Source organism: Oreochromis aureus, linkage group 2, assembly GCF_013358895.1.
Source record: "Oreochromis aureus strain Israel breed Guangdong linkage group 2, ZZ_aureus, whole genome shotgun sequence".
Lineage (NCBI taxonomy): Eukaryota > Metazoa > Chordata > Actinopteri > Cichliformes > Cichlidae > Oreochromis > Oreochromis aureus.
In genome coordinates, this window is record NC_052943.1 from 11,405,693 (window position 1) to 11,425,283 (window position 19,591).

The 19,591-nt window shown below is 36.3% G+C and overlaps 3 protein-coding genes across 3 annotated transcripts; all 3 read right to left on the reverse strand.

Moving 5' to 3' along the window:
* Window positions 1-909: 909 nt before the first annotated feature.
* On the reverse strand, window positions 910-4,152 carry LOC116330520. The gene is made up of 5 exons (XM_031752867.2): window positions 4,005-4,152; window positions 3,305-3,625; window positions 2,683-3,003; window positions 1,846-2,166; window positions 910-1,649 (listed from the first exon to the last, which is right to left on the reverse strand). The coding sequence occupies exons 1-5, from the start codon at window positions 4,051-4,053 to the stop codon at window positions 1,384-1,386; spliced, it is 1,278 nt and encodes a 425-aa protein (XP_031608727.2). The 5' UTR covers window positions 4,054-4,152; the 3' UTR covers window positions 910-1,383.
* Window positions 4,153-6,223: 2,071 nt separating this feature from the next.
* LOC120441120 (hepatocyte cell adhesion molecule-like) lies at window positions 6,224-7,558 on the reverse strand. The gene is made up of 3 exons (XM_039614897.1): window positions 7,272-7,558; window positions 6,813-7,070; window positions 6,224-6,531 (listed from the first exon to the last, which is right to left on the reverse strand). Exons 1-3 carry the CDS (start codon window positions 7,513-7,515, stop codon window positions 6,335-6,337), a joined length of 699 nt encoding a protein of 232 aa, XP_039470831.1. The 5' UTR covers window positions 7,516-7,558; the 3' UTR covers window positions 6,224-6,334.
* Window positions 7,559-11,503: 3,945 nt separating this feature from the next.
* LOC120442031 (hepatocyte cell adhesion molecule-like) lies at window positions 11,504-14,713 on the reverse strand. The gene is made up of 4 exons (XM_039617742.1): window positions 14,397-14,713; window positions 13,744-14,001; window positions 13,150-13,269; window positions 11,504-12,739 (listed from the first exon to the last, which is right to left on the reverse strand). Exons 1-4 carry the CDS (start codon window positions 14,635-14,637, stop codon window positions 12,579-12,581), a joined length of 780 nt encoding a protein of 259 aa, XP_039473676.1. The 5' UTR covers window positions 14,638-14,713; the 3' UTR covers window positions 11,504-12,578.
* Window positions 14,714-19,591: the final 4,878 nt, after the last annotated feature.

Sequence of the window (19,591 nt, forward strand, 5' to 3'; positions counted from 1 at the left end):
TGCCTTATTTGGCAAATAACAAACTGATGTCTCAGATTTATATCCAAATTTGTCAGATACGGATCAAGCATAACATTCAATTTCTGTTCAGAAAAGTAAATAAGGGCAATTTGCATCTGAAAACAGCAAGCAAATAATTTTTTCTTTAACTCTGTTTATGTATGAGTGTTTGTGCAAGTGTGTCTAAGTAGTGAAAGCCACATTTTCAGTGGGTTTCCAGGTAGATGGTCGGGTATTTCCACTGGACAAAAATGGAATATAATGGTTTGACACAAATGACACAGAAACATTCAAGATTATTTACTATCATCATCTCAGTTCAGCAAATCAGACTGAGTGCAGTAAAACACAGATTCCTGTTGCATGTGGAAATGCTTTTTAAAATTTCCATATGAAAAAGAATTGGCATCAGCAAACTTAAAATATGGAACTGTAATTTGGTAGTTGCTATATGTTATCACATAACAACCTGTTAAACTTGTTATAGAAAATACAAAAAATGATTAAAACCTAATATAACACAATAACAAGCTTAAAGCGTGTAGCTGCATGTGGTGCAGAGGATGTTGAGCATCCATGTATTATCCACAGCCGCAATCCTCTGACGGAGGAATCAAAACAGTGTGCTGATTCAAACTGAAACCAAAAAGTTTGAGTACATTGAAAAGTAGGTACTGCCCAAAGATCTCCTTCCAGTGATGTGAGGTCTAGCAGGCATGTGCTCAAAAAATATAGTTAAGAGGTATTTTTATCTTTAAAGAAGCAGCAGTGCTGCCTAATGTTTTCTGTGGCTAATCGACTCATATAAAGTCCCAGGTGTGAGAAATGCTACATGTGAAAGATATGTTGAAATGCTGGTGTATAATCTGGCCTAAATCTACTGTCAGAAAGACTGAAGCAATCCAGGAGTTCAATTAACTGTCTTTAATAAATTCATACAGAAAAAAAAGAATAGCATTGTGTCTCTGTTGCTTGCCAGCCTTAATTCGAATTTTGTGCAGATAGGAGTGAACGTATGTATGTGATAATTTGCGTGTGATTTTCTGAGACACAAACAGATAATTCTGTAATTAGTAAAGTTATAAATACTGGCATGAATAATGACAATACCACCTTCTGCTGGGGTAGGACACTCGGCACAAGGCACAAGCAATATCTCACAATGTCTACAAGAGGTCTTACACGTGAGGTCAAAATTAGCAACAGTTTTGGAGCAGAACAGTCCTTTTACTTATTCTTAATACAGGCTGTAGCACTTGGGCACCTTGTGTAGCAGAGTGAAGTACAAGTATCTCTAGCTCTCAAGACTACGATGACCTGGATTGCTGTGAAACTTCAGTGACTGAATTGCTGATTCATTATTAGACACTGCTTACAATGTTCTCACTCAGCACAGGCAGGTATCTCCTGTTCTTTGGAGACACTATTGACGTTGTTCTTGACTGAGCAGACCAGACGTCCGGAGACGTGCTGTTTCAGAGTGATGATGTTAGTCTCATTGTTTCCAGGAAGGAGCTCAGCATCTGTCAGTGTGCGTCCATCCAGAGTCCAGCTGTACTGAGGACTGTCCCCTCTCTCAGAGGAGCAGGACACCCTCCTCTCTCCCTGGGACAGACACTCAGAGACCAGCAGGACAGAGGACACAGGAGCTGAGAGAAACACACACAGATGAGTTTAGATTTAAAACCAGAATTGTGAAAATTCTTTACAGTCTCAAATGAAGAACAGGGAAAGCACAAAATACATGTATCTGAACATTTTTTATATTTATTGTATAGATCAGCAAAACATTGTTAAATTTATATCTATTAATAGCTTAATTGAGAAGAAAAGGAAAGAAATTACCTTGAATAAACAACTGTAAACTCTGCTCGCCTGATGATCTGCCATCTGAATCAAAGGTTATAAGGCTATAATTACCACTGTCTGTCCTGCTTAGATCACTGATTCTAAATGTTCCATTACTGGGTAAGATTAGAGATTTGTGTGCTATGGTATTATAAATAGCCTTATTCCCTCTCACATCTAGTATTTTTAATGAATCCTTTAACAAGTAGTATCTAGCTATTTCAGAGGTGCTGTTCAGTAGCTGGATGTTCACAGTTCCTCCCAAAGCTCCATAACACTGAGCTCCATCCTGTCTGCCATCACAGTGAGTTTCCACACCTGCAAAGAAAAAAATAGACAAACGCAAAACTGTCAAACTTTTGAGTATTAAGTTACTACCAGAAAGACTGCAGTAGCATATGCAAATGTTTACAATGAACAGAAATTTGTAAGCTTCATGATTATTTTAATATGGTTCCCACAGGTGGGCACAAATTAGTCACTGAATTCCATCAAGAGAAATAGTGGTTTTGTGGCTACTGTCGTTTTGTTTTAGTAGTGGTTTGTTGTTTACTCAGGCCTGCTGGAAATGAAAAACAGAATATTTATCTAACTGTTATGCAAAACCTCAATTTTATGCTGTTCTTAGGGTCTAAAAAACTGACTTTCGCAAGCTACTCTCATGTGGTAGTTATTCATTGAAAATGAATGCAGGAAGTGAAAATGGAGGAAATTTTAACCCACAAAGAAAAGGTTTGAGTAGTCCTGAAACAGGGAACAGTTGAGCAAAAATGCTGCAAATCTTATCAACGTATGTAAATTGGCAGCATCATTTCCCAACAGGGAAAATTTTACCTTGAATAAACAAATGTAGAGTCCAAGCATCTGATGTCCTTCCATCTGAATCAAAGGTTTGAAGGGTATATTTACCAATGTCTGTCCTACTCAGGCCATTGATCCTAAATGTCCCATTGCTGGGAAAAATGAGATATCTATGTGCAATGGTATTAGAAATAACCTTATCCCCTTTCACATCTAGTATTTTTAATGAATTCTTTAACAGTTGGTATCGAGGTATTTCTGAGGTGTTGTCCATCAGCTTGATGTCCACAGTTTCCCCCAAAGCTCCATAACACTGAGCTCCATCCTGTCTGCCATCACAGTAAGTTTCCACACCTACAAAGAAAAACAAAAAAAGTAAACAATATATTCATTTTTTTTTAAAATTTAACATATCATTTAACGAGTTCACCTCTCATAGCTGTATTTTTTCAGCCCCATATTAGTTAAATGGTTAAGAAAATAAAATATAAACTAAGATAAAATGCATTTGCTATTATTGTATTCAAATTCATTTTTATAGTCTCTAAAGAAGAACAGAGAAAGCAGAAAATGCCAGATTTATATGGATATAAACATTACCAAAAAAATCTTACATTTATATAAAGTAGCAGCTTTATTTACCAAAAAAAATTACCTTGAGTAAACAAATATAGAGTCCGCTCGCCTGATTTTCTTCCATCTGAATCAAAGGTTTCCAGGGTATATTTACCAATGTCATTCCTACTCAGGTCATTGATCCTAAATGTTCCATTACTGGGAAAAATGAGAGACCTACTCTCTATGGCATTAGAAAAAACTGTATTATTTCTCGCTGCTAGTATTTTTAATGAATCCTTTAACAACTGGTATCTAGGTATTTCAGAAGTGCTATTCATCAGCTGAATGTCCACAGTTCCTCCCAAAGGTACATAACACTGAGCTCCATCCTGTCTGCCATCACAGTGAGTTTCCACACCTGCGAAAAAAAAGTGAACAAATAAACAAAGGCAAAATCAAACCCAGATGGTAAAATGAGTGACTGAATTTAATTTAGTCAAAATGTAAATGACGACAGGGTACATATTTAATGAGTTCATATGTCATAGCTATATTTACGCATTTTCATGTCAAAATGATCTCAGAATGTGTCATTAATCTTCAAGGAAATATAAGCAATGGAAGTAAAAATCATTTAAAATAAAATCTTAAATGTTAAAATAAAACTCTTAAACTGCAGTTCAACAAATCCTTTGATGAATTCAGCTTAATTTTATTGACCGTGCTAGGCAGCAAAACCTACTTTTTATTATAAAATTAAGCATTAATGAAGAAGAACAAAAAGTTTAGTAGCTCACCATAAGAGACTCCGAGTAACATAAATAACAGTCCAATGACAGTTTCCATGTCTGCTCACTGCACAGCCCCTTATGATCAGTCAGCAACTTTTCCCTCAATAACAGACGTGTGTGCTGCTCTACACGCTGCTGTCAGCTTGTACTTCACTTTTCATACGCTGAGAGGATGAAAGGAAGTGACATCATATTTTATCCCCGTTTTGCTATCAAGAAAAGAAAAAAAAAACATTGTCAATATAAGGTCTTCAAAAGCGACATCTAGTGGTCGAATAAATGTGTGAGCAGTGAAATTAACCCTTTTTTGGTATTCAGGTCTGACCTGTTTCAAATTTTTTAAGTATAATTTTTTTCTTCCTAAAAATCTTATTGGTAATGTTTATTTTTGCAACATTGTGTATATTACCAAAAGTAGTCACTCACTCATCCAAATCATTGAATCCATGTATTCCGATCACTTCCATGGTTACAGGCTTGTAAAATCAAGCACTGCGGCATGCAGGAGGCCGTGATAGGACGCCACCTGTGGAACAAGTCCAGTCATGAAATTTCCTTGCAGCTAATTATTCCACAGTCAGCTGTTACTGTTCAGCCTCTGGTGATCCACTCAGCAGCTTTAAAACTTTTTCCAAAAAAAACATGTGTGTGTGTCCTGCTTTGAACAGACTGGGGTGTGTTGTGTTGGCAATTAGAGGAGAATGTGTCAACATGCTGTGCAGTTTATTTGAGGATGTATTTATATTTTCATATGCTGAGAGGAAGAAAGGAAGTGACATCAGTTTTTCTTCATCTTTTACCCTTTAAGACAGAAACATTAATCATTTAAATGTTAAGTCTAAAAAAGGAAAATACATTTTCAGATTATGCCAAACCAAACAGGTCTTGTCAGATAGCATGTTGGACATTAACTATCCATGCACAGCATTGTAAACAATATTCACTAATTGATAGGGGGTCATTTCAGATGTCTAATACTCAAGGTTTAAACATTCAAATCTCAAAAATCTGTTTTTTGCAATAAAGGCTTATAATCCACGAAAACAATTCATGCAAATTAATAAATACAGTTCTTATTATTTCATTTTATAACTTGAACATTAAAGGAATAACACAATAACCATCAACCATAGAAGGGCTCCCTCTAGTGGTACAAAATAATAATACTGCTTCAAATTTTTCATTGACGGGTTACACTGGCCATATTCAGTTCAATTTGTTTTTATTCAGTAATTATTATTATTTTAATTTCATCACACCACCTAAAATTACTTTAGACATCAAGGTCAAATCCTCACAGTATTAGAGAAAGTATTAGAGAAATAATACTTATAATATTCTGTTATTAATTCTATCTGGTGATGACACATGTTAACAGTTTGTCAGCTGTCTCCTTGTCTCTTCTCAACTTCTTGTACTGACCTGTTTATTGCTGATGGCTTCACTGAGGTCAGACGTATTTGAAGTGTGTTTTTAATCGTATTCAGATGTCATCAGCGTCAATTCATGCATCAGTTCCTCTTAAAGAAATAATTTCTTTAAATGGTAATTGAATGCAAGACACCTAATAGTTGAGTAGAACTGAAAAAAACCTTTCTGAAATAAACTTGCAAAAAGCAGCTGGATGCTCCAGTACTTATGACTGATGTTTTTCTAAATGTACCCCTCTTTCCCCTCATCGTTCAATGCTGTTCCTTTTGAATCAAAAGTTTGAAGGTTATATTTACCATTGAACAGTGGTAAATATAACAGCAGCACAGTGCAGCAAACATGCATAATATCAAACGAGTCCACAACTGCTCATGTACCCTGGGTTGCTCAGACCCAGGTCCCTGACAAGCTATTGTATGAATATCTACTAAATTTAAAACAACATACTTTATTAACATAAACTTTACAACATTGTATTTTGATATAGGATTTTTACACCAGTAATATGACACCATTCACACATTTATGTATTGTCAATGTACTTGCACAAAATTCTCCAGACATGTGTCCTCAATGGAGGACAGAATATTATCATAGTTAATATCATTAATACAAGCTGTTTAAAAGCGCTCATACACAATTTACTAACAGCAGTGAGTTACTTATTTTTAATTCCCACTTTTGCCTTTACAAAACACAGTGAAAAGCGAATGAACCAGGCTGCTCCACTTAAAATCACCATCAGAATTTCCACACAATACAAAATGCATAAAACATCCAAAGCTTCTAATGGGAATCCAGTATAAGCTGTGTAAATGTAAAATATGATTAATGAATAAAAACATATGCTATATGTTATTTTCACACCCACAGAGATGTGAAATTTCAGCAGATGAAAGATGACACTATGTGTTGGTGCAAGAAGTAGAGTTTCTCCTTTCAACCATCAAAACAGAGTTTTCTGGATATTCCGTCGTTTGCGAGAGAGCAGAGGCTTCATCTTTTTCAGTTCTCTTTTTCTTCCAAGCAAAGTAAATGGAAATCCCAGTTAATAAGAGAATTACCGCGACTGCTCGCAAACCACATATAAGCAAGAAGTTATCTGTTCAAAGACACAAAAATTACAAGTTAAGATAGAGCTGTGACAGTTTTTCATGAATTTACCATTCTGGGGTAAAGGGAGAATTTTAGTTTTAGTGACTCTAGTAGGGTCTATTGTTGGTTTAATTTACATTTTGATATTCATGTCCCTGATAAGGGACACATAATAGATAAGATAAGGATCAGTTATTAATAAAATGTAGCATGTGAGCAAGCAGATGATTTACGACAAATTTAAAGAATGATCAGTTCAGACACTTTTTACATCATCTTCTCACTCACCACAGGTAGATATTTTCTCTTCTTTGAAGGCATTACTGACGTTGTTCCTGACTGAGCAGACCAGACGTCCTGAGACGTGCTGTTTCAGTGTGATGATGTTACTCTCATTATTTCCAGAAAGGAGCTCAGCATCTGTCAGTGTGCGTCCATCCAGAGTCCAGCTGTACTGAGGACTGTCCCCTCCCTCAGAGGAGCAGGACACCCTCATCTCTCCCTGGGACAGACACTCAGAGACCAGCAGGACGGAGGACACAGGAGCTGAGAGAAACACACACAGATGAGTTTAGATTTTAAGATCTTGGTCATTGTTTAAAATCTCTGATCAAGAACAGGAAAAGTATAAAATACATCAAATTGTGTAAGATATAGATATAAAATACCAAAATAATATTACATTTATATCTATGTCATAACTTCCCAATAGGGGAAAATAACAATGATAATAATAAAGATATTTACCATGAATTAACAGCCGTAAGGTCCGCTCGTTTGATGCCGTTCCTTTTGAATCAAAGGTTTGAAGGCTGTAATTACCACTGTCATTCCTGCTCATATCACTGATCCTAAATGTCCCATTGCTGGGAAAAATGAGAGATCTGTGTTCTATGGTATTAGAAAAAAACTTAAATGTCCTTCTCACGTCTAGTATTTTTAATGAATCCTTTAACAAGAAGTATCTGGGTATTTCTGAGGTGTTTTCCATAAATTGTATGTCCACAGTTCCTCCCAAAGCTCCATAACACTGAGCTCCATCCTGTTGGCCATCACAGTAAGTTTCCACACCTGCAAAGTTTTAAATGTAAAAGAAAAAAATTTAAAAGCTTTTACGATATAAATATTTACAAATATTGTAGAAAGAGCAAATTAATGATAAGAGCACTTTTACGTTTATTTTGTTATTCAGCCTCACCATGAGAAACGCCCAGCATCACCATCAATCCAAGCACAGCCTCCATCTCTCCTCACTGTTCACTGTGGCTGCAGCTGTCAGAGTGATTCATGACATGTGAAAAATAGTGGAAAGGTCTTCATCAGGGATGCCAAACTTGTTCTGTTCCGGCACATACCACTTTGATCTTAAGTGGGCCAGACCAGTAAAACTTCCCTGTCAGTGTCTAAGGAGCTTGGAAAGAAAGACAAAAATAAAGAGTCTGGACTTCTTTAAGTTGCTTGAAGACGTTTTACCTCTCATCCGAGAAGCTTCTTCAGTCACTTCTTGAGTCGATAGGGTGGGACTTGCTTCTTCTAGCTCCACCCTATCATGTGATTTCCTGAGGTCAGATGGCCCAGAATGTGAGTGGGCGTTAAGGGGCCTGGGAAGCGATCTCAAAAAATGCCCACTCACATCCTGGGCCATCTGGCCTCAGGAAATAACATGATAGGGTGGGGCTAGGTTTCACAATGAACTCACCCAAAACCTTGGCTGATTGCGACCCACACCCACTTTTACACCTTGGATCGTGTGATTAGGTAGAGGATCATTAGGGGGTCCATTGTCCCTCTTGGGGGGACACTCCCACAGGGCTTAAATTACTGTGTAAAATTAGCGAAAATGTTCTAATTTCACAGACTGTCCTGTAACTATAAAAAGATGAATTTATTGAAGGATCCACTTTAAAAAGAAAAACAAACCAACCCCAAAATCGATAAATTTCTACCGTAAATACTGAAAAGCACGAATGTGTCTGTCATTTATCTCTTACTTAACTACTTTGATGTAGTTTGAATGGCCATAAGGACAGGTCTTTTCCTGTAAAACTTAGAAAATACAGTTTAAAGTCCAAAATCGGACTCACATTTACCAAAGCTGTTCAGTCGGCGATATTGAAGCCTGTGCTAGTCCAGTACCCATGATCTACAGGTTTTGAGAAGTGGCTGTCTGGACATTACTTTTAGTGTTGTTGCATGACAGGACATGTGCAGAACAAAAACCGCATTATACTGCCAACACAACTTTGACTCTTTCCAGAAAACTGCACTAACAGCATCCTAATGCAAAGCTAGAAAAGAACCTTCATCAGGTAACAGTAATGAGCAGTTGGATTTGAAGCACTGGTTCACCAGCTAACCCTGTTCATGTTTCTACAGTCAAGTCACCGAGGTGATCACTTTAAAGTCTCTTTGAGTTCGTTTTCAACGTTTTTCTCAGCTTTTTTTTCTCAGCTTTTTTTTCTCAGCTTTGTGTTTATGTATGAAACACCAGGTATCGAAATGTATTCAGTAACTGTTCTTAATGCCACACCTGCTGCAGGTTTTAAAAAAGTAAACACAGCTCACCTTAAGAGTTTCCTATAGCATCACCTACTGAAACTGCTTCTATGTTTCTTTATTATTCAGCTTCTCTCGACTCAGCAGGCAACTTTCAGACAAGCTTACTTTACTTTACCAAGATGCAAGCAGGCCCAGCCTACACTGACCACGTTTCCTGTGGTAAATACAGACCATCCAGGATGCAACTGCTTCACAGTTTTTCAATCTTAACTACTGAACACAGTTGTCATTGGTTTCCATTGATCACAACAGGCAGGATGTTGCTATAATAGAACTGCAGAGAGAGAAGAGAGAGAAGTTGTGTATCAGTTTAGTGACACTAAAACTCCCAAACCAGTCATTTTATTGTCCAACTAATTAGTTGACTTTAATATTTACATTTAAATAAAATTAACAAAAAAAAGAGGTTTACGAACACTTTGATGCCAGTTTAATACAGACATGACAGTCATTATAATGTATAATTAAGCTATAAATATTTTATTTGATTCATTAAAATAACATATTACTTGCTCAAAACACATTCACAGACATTCATGATTGTTGTGTTGCTCAGTGAGTTTTAAAAGTTCTATGTGTCAAGCTCACATGTTAGGCTTCAACATAAAAGGAAAGATTGTCACTGTAACTACAAGGAAATGACGCGGCAGTAAGGGTCATTACACAAACCACAAGTGCTGATGCAGCTTTTAGCATGAAGAGTGTCTCTGTTGTTTTTCTTGGTTATATTTTGACCCTTCCCTATTATTAGCAGTCCACAGTATGTTGTATTCATGCCCATGACAGTCTTACTGCTCTAGAAACCATTACAGCAGTATAACAGGGGTATATTCTCTCACATGTACTCACCTGTTACTTTTCCTTCTCCATAACCAACACTGGTACCAAAAAGAAAAGAAAAAAACAACTTCATGATCTCCCTGCCATGGCTCCCAGGTATCATTGATCTCCATTTTGCAGTTTCTTCCTTGCTCTGTTGCATCTATCCTGCTGTGCTGAACCCATTGTGTTGGCCTCCTGTATCCATTTTTTCATGATAGGATAATGAGACTGTCTGCTTTACTATCAATATCAATAGTAGGCTTAGAGAATATATTCACCACTGTCTATCATGCTCACTTTACTAATCCTAAATGCTCAACACAGAGTAGTTATTAGCCTGTGGAGCCAAAGATTATTGAAAGAGATGTATGATTTGCAATTATAAGGATAGCTCATGGAAACCTTTGGGTTTTTTTTATTTAAACAATGACACAACAAGTCAAATGAAATGAAAAAAATATTGCGTAATTCATCATCTTAAAAGATACATTTTCTGTTACAAACCATCTTGGCTAGCACGTGTGACGTACATGAGTTAATGTGCACAGTGAAGAAACTTTTAATAACTACTTCATCTAATTCGCAAAGACTGCTTTGATGATGAAGAGAGGAACTTTTGTCTGACTTAATAAAACAGGCAAGTTAAACAGGTGCAGACTCCACCAGCATTTTCAGATTAGCATCTATGAGAAATCACTTGGTTCACTGACTCCACTAAATTTAACTGCATTTTTGCGAACCACCGCCTTAATGTTTCATTAATATTTTATTTAATATTTTCTTCACCTGTGCTTGCCTTTCTCTAAAAGTAACTGCTTGCTACTGCATAGAGACGACTGAGAAGCACAGTCCAGGGTATTACTGAAAATCTTCCATTTATTTGACCTGTGTCTGCTATCAATTACTTGTTAATTTTACCATTAAAAAAAATACAGACAGTTTAAAACCTTACTCAAAAACTCATCAAATATGTTTGCAAAGAGAAATGTTGTTAAATGAAGAAAATCAATTCACCAAGCTCCCCACGGTGTATAATGTTGTTTCTGTGGCAGTGATGGTTCTAACAGTCCCAGGTTGGCTGTGTTCACACTGGCAGGTCGTTCATTTGTGTGTTTTTGGCACACAAAGTCAACCCAAATCAGCTGCAGATTTTCTGTGGCACAACGCTGAGTATCAGCTAGCATCATCAAAGGTTCATTTGCATCTGCTGAAAGGCTTTTTGCGCTGCAGTCGACTGCCTCAGTTAAAGGCAGTTTGTCTGGGACAGGATCAGACATTTCACAAAGTGAATGAGGCATCCCCAAAAGTCAAGGACAAATTAGCAGCTCAAGTACATACAAATACAAATCTTGCACAATTAATAACAAATAAATATTTTCCAATATGAAACTACCAATAAATTACCAGGAGCACATTTAGAAGTAATCCTGAAAATGTATAATTATATGCATGCATATAAATGCTTTTCATAAACACTAAAGAAAGAAAAGAAAAAAAAGAAGAAAAAAAAGAAAAAAAAGAAGAAAAAAAAGACACAACAAGTCAAAGAGATTAAAGTATAAAATATTTAATAACTTTAAAGCTTTGTTCGTCAGTAACGCTGATACAATGAGGAGAAGAAACAGATTCCAAAGAGATGAATAACAAAATTATTAACGACATCATTCAGTCATCTCAAAGTTTCTCTTAGACATGCATGCCAGTATTTGTAAATATTTCTGTAAATTACCAAATGCATAAAAATACATTTTACACATATATAAATATATTTTCAAAATCTATGATAGCCAAATCTATGAAAATCTGGTAATCTTAAACAAAAAAAGAATAATCTCACTGTCTCCAAATTTATGTCTAAATGTGCATTTTGTTGTTTATCTAATATTTACATTGAATAAAAAAACAAGAACATAATTATAGAAGCAGATTTGAGCTAATTAAATGTTATCTTGACTCTGAAGATCTTCTTGATATTTGCGCTGAAGCTTATTGTCAATTTCCTGGCAAGTATAAACATATTCAAAGCATTTATAGTTTGTTGTAAGTAAAAATAAGCTGCCACTGTGTTGAACATGTGCCCATAGATCCATAGATCCAAAACTGATGCTTCTTATTATCACTATAAAAAGTAGTTAGCAGTGCACAAATCTATAATACTCTAAGGTTTTACTGTGGGATGTTTCATGAGATGTTATGATTGATTGTTATGATGTTATGAGTACTGCTCAGTAGTGATGAAACCAAATAACACAATGTTTTTGATTATTCTATAAAAATAATAATTCTATAACAGAAGCTGGCATCTGGATGTTATATCACTGCCCAGAGTACTGGTTGCACTGCAGTCATGCAAAAGTTTAATCTGATAATTGAATTCCACAATTACAAAGTCAAAAACTAGTCAATTTCAAATTAAAAGAAAGTTCCCATTACAATCATAATCTTTGTTCCATTAGAGCTTCAACAAAATAAGTTGTGTAATTAAACACAAAGGGAATCTAAGACTGGAGGCATTGATGCCCTGTGGTAATTTGGAACTCGAAGTAATGAAAATCAATATTCATGAGCTCTGATGATTAGTCTGATGTGAAATCACATTAAATGAAAAACCTTTAGGTATCTTTCCATCACCTTCTCCCTCCATGGACTTACAGTGTTGCAGCCCACCTAAACTCAGCAATCACTTAAATCACCTTTATGGACTGTTGCATACAAACAGTCACCTCCTGTTGGTTTGCTGTGCCTAGATCGCTTTTTAGTCTTGACTTGGGCGTGTTGTACCGCCACCTCCACCTTCACTACAGCTCTTCGCTCCACTTGGTTGTCTTCTTCCTCTGCAGAGTAACAAGAAGATAAAATAAAACTCAGTAAGCCATTAATACAATAGTTTGACTTATGAAGATTGACAGGAGTTAAAAAGAAACAGAAAATGATAAACATTTTTAATGTCATTTCAGATTCTGAGCAAAATTCACACACAAGCTGACTTAAAATTGTTTTGTTTTTTTGTGAGTTCAGATGACTTTGCTATCAACATGATCAGAATCAACCTTTTGGGATTTACTTACCTGAATAACTGAGCATGCATCAAGACATTCGTTATCAACATTTAAGAAAGTAAAAGAGTTTTGTTTTTTTTAAAGCAAGAGAAATTATCATTCTTTATATATTTAAATGTATTATCAGTTTATAAAAAGAGCAAAAAAACAATCTGAGTGCAGTGAGCACAACAAAAGTTTTGTACCTTTTTGTTTTACAGATTTGTTGTTTTGTTTTTTCTTCTGGAAACAGATGACTGCTATACCCACAACTAAGAAAATCACCAGTACTGAGAGGACACCAACCATCAATAGTAAAATTACTGCTGCAAAAATAAATGACATAAAAACAAATAAGTCAATAAACACATATTTTTTTCTGAAAAAGACAAAAAAGAAAATAAGCATCAATGAATCCACCTCAAAAAAGTCCATTTTTATTTGCTAAAGTACCAGTCATCATTGCTGACATTTCGATTTCATGATATTAGTTTGGTTAAGATAACTAGTTATTGTAAATTGCCCATAGGTGTGAGTGGGAATGGTTGTTTGTCTCTCTGTGTTAGCCCTACGTCAGGCTGGGGACCTGTCAAAGGTGTAGCCTGCCTCTTGCCCTAAGATAGCTGAGATAGACTCCAGCCCTCTCCACGACCCTGATAAGCGGAAGAGAATGGATCGATATGATATTTGTGCCCCGTTGACTGATGTGCAAACAATGAAAATAAGCAAACAATCGAAAGATTTATGAAAAACATACAGTGCCCATAATAAACACAAATTGCTATTCAGCTTTTACTCACCACAGATATATATTCTCTGTTCTTTGGAGACATTACTGACGTTGTTCTTGACTGAGCAGACCAGACGTCCTGAGACGTGCTGTTTCAGAGTGATGTTGTTAGTCTCATCATCTCCAGAAAGGAGCTCAGCATCTGTCAGTGTGCGTCCATCCAGAGTCCAGCTGTACTGAGGACTGTCCCCTCTCTCAGAGGAGCAGGACACCCACCTCTCTCCCAGGGACAGACACTCAGAGACCAGCAGGACAGAGGACACAGGAGCTGAGAGAAACACACACAGATGAGTTTTGATTTTCATTTGTGTCTTCTTATTTATAGTGTCCAATGAAGAACAGGGAAAGTACAAAATACATGAAATTTTTATACATGAGATATATAAATTATTAAATGCTATTATATTTATATCTATTAATTGTTGTCAATTTCCCATAGAGGATAATCATTATTATTATTATTGTTTTTATTATTAAAGTATTTTAACATTTAATATTTACTATTAATGTTTATCTTGAATAAAAAAAAAAATTAGTTTAGATTTTACATCAAAATCTATTTCTTTATAGTCACAAATAAAAAATTAATTTCCCAATGTTAAATTTCTATTTACTAATTGTCATCATTTCCCAATAGGAGAAAATTTTACTCTCATTATTTACCTTGAATAAACAACTGAAAAGTCTGCTCGCCTGTTGATCTTCCATCTGAATCAAAGGTTTGAAGGGTATAATTACCACTTTCATTCCTGCTCAAGTTATTGATCCTAAATGTTCCATTACAGGAAAAAATGACTGATCTATATTCTGTGATATTAGGAAGAGCTATATTATCTTTGACATCTAGTATTTTTAATGAATTCTTTAACAAATGGTATCGAGGTATTTTTGAGGTGCTGTCCATCAGCTTGATCTCCACACTTCCTCCCAAAGCTCCATAACACTGAGCTCCATCCTGTCTGCCATCACAGTAAGTTTCCACACCTGCAAATAAAAATAAAATAAAATAAACAAAATCAAAATATTTACAATTGTCATTGTTCAATGTCCTTCCAGAAAGTAGTAGTTGCTGTAGGTTACAGTCACTCCATCATAAAATATAATTCTAAATGTTGTACGTAGCCTGTGCCTGTAGCCTTTTCTACAAAAAAGAATTTGTACAAAAAAAAAACAGTGGTTCCCAAACCTTTTTATGCTAGGCCCCCTTTTGTTTTACAAGAAAATCTTGGGAGCATATTTGACTATCCTTCATCTTCTGTTTTGCACTTTTTTCTTCCTGTGCAGAACCTTCTTAAGCATTGTGTTGTGTAAATAAAGTACATTGATTTATTGTTAGACCTCACCAAACTGAGCTGATATGTGTTAGACACCCAACAAAAGCTGCATGGAAAACTTGTGTGAAAGCAGCACAACCACAATCACATCTACTATAATACTTGTGCTTGACACCTTAATTTGCTCATTTAGTGCAGGTAATAATGGTCGGTGACCAAGTGGAAAGCTTCAGTATGAAGGCAAAGTATAAAGTTTAATATTAAATCAGTAATATTAATAGCAGCCCATGTGTAACTACAATAACTGGTAATACTAATAGATACACAGATGTTATATCACATGTTCTGTTCATTCACTTCAAGAATCTGAAAACCTTAAGCAACATGTTAAAGTTGTGTCTGTGTTTGGATATATGTTTTTGAAATTCTTTGAAATTCTGTTATTTGTTGCACAAGTCATATGTACTGTGCTATGCAGTTCTACTCAAATGACGCGTATATGATTTGTGATAAACTTTACAATTACTTCAAAACTATAAATTCATGAGTAAGTTACATAACTTGCCTTCAACTTTGCCTTTGTCTTTAACATCCAGGGTGAAATGAATGTTTTCATCTTGGACTCCATTTGAATTCAAGACCTCAATGCTGTATTGACCTGAATCATTCCTCCTCACGTTTGTGATCTTGAGCGTCCCGTTCTCGAATATAAACTGTAGTCTGTTGTTAAATTCCTTGTCTGTCATTGTTATTTTTTCTTTCTTCAGACTCAACACAGTTATGTTCCCGTTGGGAAGCACCTTCAAAAACTTCAGTTCACGGCCACTAGCATTAGTCATCACTTGGATATACACAGTTCCCTCAGTCAGAGGAGTGCATGGGCATGTGTTGTGAGTGAGATTACATGTAGTCTCACCAACTGGAAAGAAAGCTGGAAAAGATGCATTCAAAAGATTGTGAGCTTAAACTATTCACACTTCAAATGTAAATCTTTGGGATCTTTGTGAGGACGAACTTACCATGAGTTCCTGCTACTACTAGCAAAAGGATGAGAAACTGCTTCATGACCCTTATTCGTCCACGCTGTGGTTTTAATCTTGAAAACATAATCTTAAAAAAAAAAGCACTTTAAAAGTGAAATGAAATTCTGAGCAAATCTGGTTATAAATCTGCTGGGACCCTTAGTTCACACTGAAACAGTAAATGGGTGATGCTGTATTTTTGTAAAAAGAATAAAATAAGCTAAACTGTCTCACTTCTCATTTTCCCCTCCCTGTTGTAATTGTGCTTGCAAAACTGAGTCTAGACAACACTGTGTCACTAAAGTGACACTTTTAAAGTGCGACTATCATACAAAATCTTTTGTTTACAATGGTCTTGAGTTTTCATCTGAGAAAGAACAGGCAACAATTTACAAATAGTCTAGAAGTGTCCTGGGGGGAGAGCGCTTTTGCTTAGCAGTCTTTACGCTGGGGTAAGAGGGGGCAATGCCCCCTTAAACAAACGTCCTGCCCCCTTAAGTCAAACTTTAATAATAGATAACCCACAAACTGAATATGAACAGGATTTACTGCAGTAGCTGAAAAATCAGCTGGAAAAGGCACAAATGAGATTATAGGTTTCACTTCTCGTTCGCTCTTTGCCTCCCTGCACTGTTTGTGCAAAGGCTCACACAGCACAGGCAGCGAACTTCCACTCCCCCTCCCCCCAGCTAAACATCGAAGCCATGCATCTTGCCACCGCCTTCAACTTGGACTCGAGTTTATAAAGAACCCATCTCAGAGTATTGTAGTTAAGTTAAATCCAATTTATTAACCTACCCCTAAAATGAAGTGCAGCTGCTTTCTCCCATTTGGCTAGGCAGTGAGGTGCATTTTATGGCTCTCTGTTAATTTGAGTGTCCATGAAACCGCAATAAACAGGTATTTATGTTGTTTTTTTTATTAATATGCCAGTCCGTTTTAGTTTTGTAAGTATTGGCTATGTTCGGAGGTCTTATTTTATTCTTTATATTTATTTGAATTAGGGCATCCAATTAAACTAGATTTTATTTTGTTGGTTGTAAAGATCTGGATGGATATTTTATTTTATTCTTTATTTCTATTTTTCAGTTCTATTTTTCCAGACTTTGTGAGTTCTCCTTTTTTTTAATAACTGGGCCTACCCTTTTTAGTTTTGTTAATATTGGCAATAGTGAGAAGTGTTATTGTTGGTTTTGAATATATTCGATAAAGGCAATCCAATTAAGGTAAATGTCATGTTTTTAGTTGTTAGAATCTGATGAGCAATATTTTTATGAAGGATGCCAGCTGCTGTTAAACGAAAAAGAAGAAGAAGAAGCAGTCCCTGGCATCGTAGCTGTGTCCAAATTTAGGAGCCGCATCCTTTGCATCTGCATCTGCATTTGAAGGCCGATTACGTTACAGTGATGTGACGAAGGGTGTCCAAATTTGAAGACTCTCCAAATGCGGCCGACCAATGCGTCCTCTTTTTCCCCAAATTTGAAGGATGGGTCGGGTGTGTCCTTCGTGGCCCACCTATCCCAGAATTCATAGCGCAGCCCAGCCAATTCTAGTTTCCAACAATGGCGGCAGCTACTTAGTTTTAACATTACTCTTTCAGGGTCACAAAATAAACTTTTAAAATATTTTCAGGCGAGAATGTAGCTGTGTAAACTTCAAATATCTGCTCGATTTATCAAGACATCACGTATTTGCAAAAGTGCTCCGAGGTTTTCGGAGACGTCTGTTACCCACCAGCTCGATAGCTGACTGGCTCACTAGAGCCGGGGAGACCAGCGAACTCCTGGCATCTCATTTTCAGACCCCCTGTGGTCTATCGCTACTCAGGTTAAACATAATATATAAGTCATTTAGATAACTTAAAAAAGTTATTGTTTGGCTTTTTTCATTTTTTTTTTGTTTGTGAGTAAATCGGTTTGTCTGAGAGTAAAGTTACAGTTTTCACACAGCTGAATAAACGTCAAACAGAAAACTGATTAAACAGAAGTGAGAGATGGTCGAGAATTCACTCCAGTGTACTGTTATATTTTAGATAGCAAGGAGCAGATGGCTGAGTTTATTAAACTCCACCGAGACAATCTGCAAATTTCATTAAAAGTTTGATAAACTATCATTTTGTCTTTATTTTTAGTTAGCACATACCTTAATCACTTCAAGCTATAAGCTAATGATAGTTATATAAGAGCAGATGCACGCTGGTGCAACAAGCTGTATGTTTTTCGTCCAACGGATGCATGATCTGATTACTCCACTAATTGCAAAAATTATCAGTGACTAGTCGACTATCAAAATAATCATTTGTGGCACCTCTAATCCAGAGCACCCCACCCACCCCCCACACCTTTCCCGCCTCCATTGCCACCATGTGCCCCCTTTATTTCTGTATGCCCCCTCACATATGTCTGTCTAGAACCGGCCCAATTTTACATGCTGTGGAGGACAGATGCCTTTTTAAGTGCATAGGTTTGCATGAAAGGAAAGGAAATAAACAATATAGTACGAAAAAAAGGTTGATAAAGAGATGCAAAGCATTGCAACAGCATGACACTGTGAAGCAATATTGTTCAACTTTTGGAATGGCCGGCTGGTTCACCAGCTAACCCTGTTCATGTTTCTACAGTCGAATCACTGAGGTGATCACTTTAAAGTCTCTTTGAGTTCTTTTCAACTTTGATTTTTTTTCTCAGCTTTGTGTTTATGTATAAAACACAGGATATCAAAATGTATTCAGTAACTGTTCTTAATGCCACACCTGCTGCAGGTTTTAAAAAATTAAACACAGCTCACCTTAAGAGTCTCCTATAGCATCACCTATTGAAACTGCTTCTATGTTTCTTTATTATTCAGCTTCTGTCGACTCAGCAGGCAACTTTCAGACAAGCTTACTTTACCAAGATGCAAACAGGCCCAGCCTACACTGACCACATTTCCTGTGGTAAATACAGACCATCCAGGATGCAACTGCTTCACAGTTTTTCAATCTTAACTACTGAACACAGTTGTCATTGGTTTCCATTGATCACAACAGGCAGGATGTTGCTATAATAGAAATGCAGAGAGAGAAGAGAGAGAAGTTGTGTATCAATTTAGTGACACTAAAACTCCCAAACCAGTCATTTTATTGTCCAACTAATTAGTTGGCTTAAATATTTGCATTTAAATAAAGTTAACCAATAATAAAGAGGTTTACGAACACTTTGATGCCAGTTTAACACAGACATCACAGTCATTATAATGTATAATTAAGCTATAAATATTTTATTTGATTCATTTAAACATATTACTTGCTCAAAACACATTCACAGACATTCATGATTGTCGTGTTGCTCAGTGAGTTTTAAAAGTTCTATGTGTCGAGCTCACATGTTAGGCTTCAACATAAAAGGAAAGATTGTCACTGTAACCACAAGGAAATGACGCGGCAGTAAGGGTCATTACACAAACCACAGATGCAGATGCAGCTTTTAGCATGAAGAGTTTCTCTGTTGTTTATCTTGGTTATATTTTGACCCTTCCCTATTATTAGCAGTCCACAGTATGTTGTATTCATGCCCATAACAGT